Consider the following 3,892-nt stretch of genomic DNA (forward strand, 5'->3'; position numbering starts at 1 on the left):
ATGCTCATGCATTTCATAGTACATGGCGACCGGATGGGCCATGGTGATAGTGGTGACCGGATGGGCCACGAGATGATTCCATGTGATTTGTTGGTTCATCTTATCCTTGAGGGGATTGTTGTGTCGTGTAAGGTCTGCGATAGACTACACATTTTTGGTAAATCATGCTGACCCGTGATAGGTGGCACCTCGGTAAATAGTACTTCGGCCTGTGATAGGCGGTACATTTACGATTTACGTTTTTAGTAAATCGTGTTGACCCGTGATAGGTGGCACCTCGGTAATTTAGTACTTCGGCCTGTGATAGGCGGTACAATTATGATTTACGGCCCTTCGAGGAGGGTTTGGTTTGGAATTCCGAGTCCATGCATTTTGGCATATACGCATTGCATTAGGGTGCTTGGCACGCGGGTCGTGTTTGATTCAAGATTATGATTGAGTGTTTGAACTAAAGTTGTCATGGTGATTGTGTTATAATTGCCAAGTGTGGATGTTGTGGAATTGTGTGTAATTGTGATTGATTGCAAAACTATTTCGAAACTCAAGTTGTCGTAGTGATTGTGCTATAATTCCTAAGTGTGAATGTTTTGAAGTTGTGTGTAAGTGTGATTGATTGCAAAACTTTTTCGAAACTCAAGTCGTCATGGTGATTATGCTATAATTGCTAAGTGTGATTGTTTGGATTTGTGTGTAAGTGTTGATTGATTTCAAAACCCTTTTAAAAGCTAAATTTTGCTGTTTTTCTATTGTTGTCTGATGTGTATTCGAATACAGAAGGTTGTATTCGAATACAGACATGTTGTTTTTGCCACTGACTTACTGTGTAGTCGAATACATAAGGTTGTATTCGAATACAGACATGTTGTTTGGCTACTGACTTGCTGTGTAGTCGAATACAAAAGGATGTATTCGAATACATACATGCTGTTTTTGCTGCTGAATGCTGAAACAGCCTTGTATTGGAATACGACATCGCTGTATTCGAATACAACAGTGCTGTTTTGTTAAAAACTTCATTTTTCAATCTTGTTTATGAATGTTTGGCATATGGAAACCCTTTTAAGGTGCATGCTAAGTTGAAAGATTATTTTGTGCATTTAAAAACTTAAATGTTATGTGTTAATTGTTAATTTCGGTTGGTGACCCTTTACAACTACTATGGAAATCTGGGCTTTGCCCTCAAATGAGAACCAGGACCATCCTACCGGTTAGTACCCTGTGGATGGGAATGTAGTTGGACACACCTGACTAGAGCTGTGTCAGGAGGATCTTGCGGGGCGCGTGAAGATCATCCGGGATGTATAGTTTTTTGTAGAATGATCAGATTAGGTTGACGTATAGGGACTAGATGTCTTTCTTTTTGGGTTGTGTTTATTTTAATTTGGAAGACTGTACCTATACCAATATTATCAGCTTGACATTTTATTATGATGGGGTCCATGTACCACTTTTTGATGTGTAAATACTTTGGATTCATATTTCAAAAACTATTCCGCTGCTTGTAAATTTTGTTGACTTATTTGCCTTTGTGTTACGACTTGAATATTTATCCAAAAGTATTTCCTTATTTACTTCTTTGTTATTATGAATTTGTTTTGAAAAAAAAATACATTCGCGTTGTTAAAAATCGGGGTGTTACATATTATGCGTAGGGAATGTATTAGCACCCTATGACATCCGTTAAAACACAGTTACCTATAATTAACTGTGCAATATTAATATTAACTTAAGTATATTTATTTCTTCTTATTATTAAATATGAATAACAATTATTATTATTTTTTTAATATAATTTTGGAATAAGTGTGTGCTTAAGAAATAAATGACAAAAAAAATTTATTAATATACTTGACAAGTGTGATCTTGCTCCTACGCATCTTTTGGTGCGATGGAGAAGTCAAAACTACGTAGTTCTTAGTTATAAAATGTGGATGCGTTGATTTTTTTTGTAAGAACTTTTTTTTGTTATAAAAATAATGTTTTAACGAGAAAAGAAAATGAGTTTGTTTGACTTGAAAAATTATTTTGAAATGCGAGTTCACTACAACAAAAAAAACGTTTTGCGGCGGTTAAAAAAAGGGTTTGCGGCGGTTTTAACCGTTGCAATTTGATGTTTGCGACGGTTCTGCAACTGTCGCAGATTCGTGCGTCGCGAGGCCATTTTGCGACGGTTCACAAAACCGTCGTTCCAACCGTCGCCATCTTTTGCGACGGTTCACAACCGCCTCTAAATATATTTTGCGACACTTAGAACAAACTCAAATTTATTTTTTTCTGCACAATTACGACAGTTATCAACCGTCGCTATATTTACTTTGAGGCAGTTTGAACCGTCGCAAACCTAATAATTTAAAATAAAAAAATATGATACAATTTTTTTCCTATTTTTAATCAATTAAAATAAAAAATATTCATAAATACCATCCACATAATTTAAATACATAATTAATAACTATTGTACCTAAAATCCAATTTATATAATTTTTTCAAAACAAATAACACCAATTCATACATTGAAGTTAACTAAAACAACAAATAAAATAGTTTAAATATTCAAAACATTAATTAGTGGAGTAGCTAACAATACAAAACAACTCCATCAAACTTAGAAGTTCATCCAAATATCTAATTAGTCCCTAATGAAGTTGTTCCACGATCATCAGGTTGGTGGCTGGACTCAGATGAACGTCTACCATCTATTGGCGATTCTATGTCCATTGCCTGAAAAAAAAAAGTATATATTAACCTCAATGAATATTGATAAATATTGTCAAAACTAATTAAATAAATTTCTCTTATAGCTATAAGAAACCTTTACACAATTAATATTTTTAATCAAAGACAAACAACTCTCACAAGATTTTTAAATATGTTTGCTATGAAAATAATTTTACCTGTTTGTCTCTAGAATTTTGCATTTGCATCAAGAAAGCAATTTGCTCCTTCAACATATCAACTTCAGAATCCCTTTTCTTAAGCCTATCAATTTCAGCTTGCATTTTCTCCATCTTTTCATTAGCTTCAGAGGAAGACATCGATCTTACAGAGTGAGAAGTAGATGTAGTAATTTGTGATGGTGTTATTCCAAGTCCCATACAACGAACATATCCAGGATGTTCTTTTCCAAACACATTAACAAATGCTTCATTTGGAGAAGGAGTCTTCCCAATTTCAGCTTGCAATTGTTCCTGTGCAAACAGATAAAGCAAACTAAATTCCTCACTATTACCAAAACTAACAGTTGCATCTTTGATTTATAAGGTGGTCAATAACAAATAGTTACAATTACATAACACTTCTATTATTTACACTTACATATTTTTCCTTGGCTTCGTCGTTGACAAATGACCCATCAGACTTTTTATGACAAATTGAATACATTTCACCCCTACTGTATTTTCGACCATCTCTCAGTTCCTACAAGTAAACACATGTAATAAGTACATGTTCAATTAAGTATGCAATCAATAGTAGATTGAAAAAATCCTACCAACTCATCCCTCTTCCTTGCAAGCGTCTTAGAGCCTAATGTATGAAGGATCTTTAGCTTTTCTCTATTTGCAGCATTTTTATCAGCCTTCTCCTACAATGATAACAAATGACATAAAAAAACTAAACAATAGAAAACAAATGACAACGCAAGAAAAGAATAGTTACCACTGTATCTGTCTTACGCCTGTATTGGACAAAAATAGTCCAATGGTCTTGATTAATAGAACGTGGATAATTTTGTAGATTTTCCTCCAAAGAAATGTCCCACTTATAAAATTTCTTAAACAACCTACATCGTGCATCTCGCCATTTCTTTCCAAGGCTTGAAAGGATATATTTTTTGTTGTCTTTATCATCGACAACAAATTTTGACTAGCATAATCATAAAAAAAAAAAAAAA

At 33.9% G+C, this 3,892-nt stretch overlaps 1 protein-coding gene across 1 annotated transcript; it reads right to left on the minus strand.

The window, feature by feature from the left end:
• Window positions 1-2,552: 2,552 nt before the first annotated feature.
• On the minus strand, window positions 2,553-3,802 carry LOC101502014 (uncharacterized). Its single transcript, XM_004516912.4, has 6 exons — window positions 3,786-3,802; window positions 3,658-3,676; window positions 3,491-3,583; window positions 3,316-3,417; window positions 2,895-3,188; window positions 2,553-2,721 (listed from the first exon to the last, which is right to left on the minus strand). The coding sequence occupies exons 1-6, from the start codon at window positions 3,800-3,802 to the stop codon at window positions 2,626-2,628; spliced, it is 621 nt and encodes a 206-aa protein (XP_004516969.2). The 3' UTR covers window positions 2,553-2,625.
• Window positions 3,803-3,892: the final 90 nt, after the last annotated feature.

This window comes from Cicer arietinum, chromosome 3 (genome assembly GCF_000331145.2).
Source record: "Cicer arietinum cultivar CDC Frontier isolate Library 1 chromosome 3, Cicar.CDCFrontier_v2.0, whole genome shotgun sequence".
Classification (NCBI taxonomy): Eukaryota; Viridiplantae; Streptophyta; class Magnoliopsida; order Fabales; family Fabaceae; genus Cicer; species Cicer arietinum.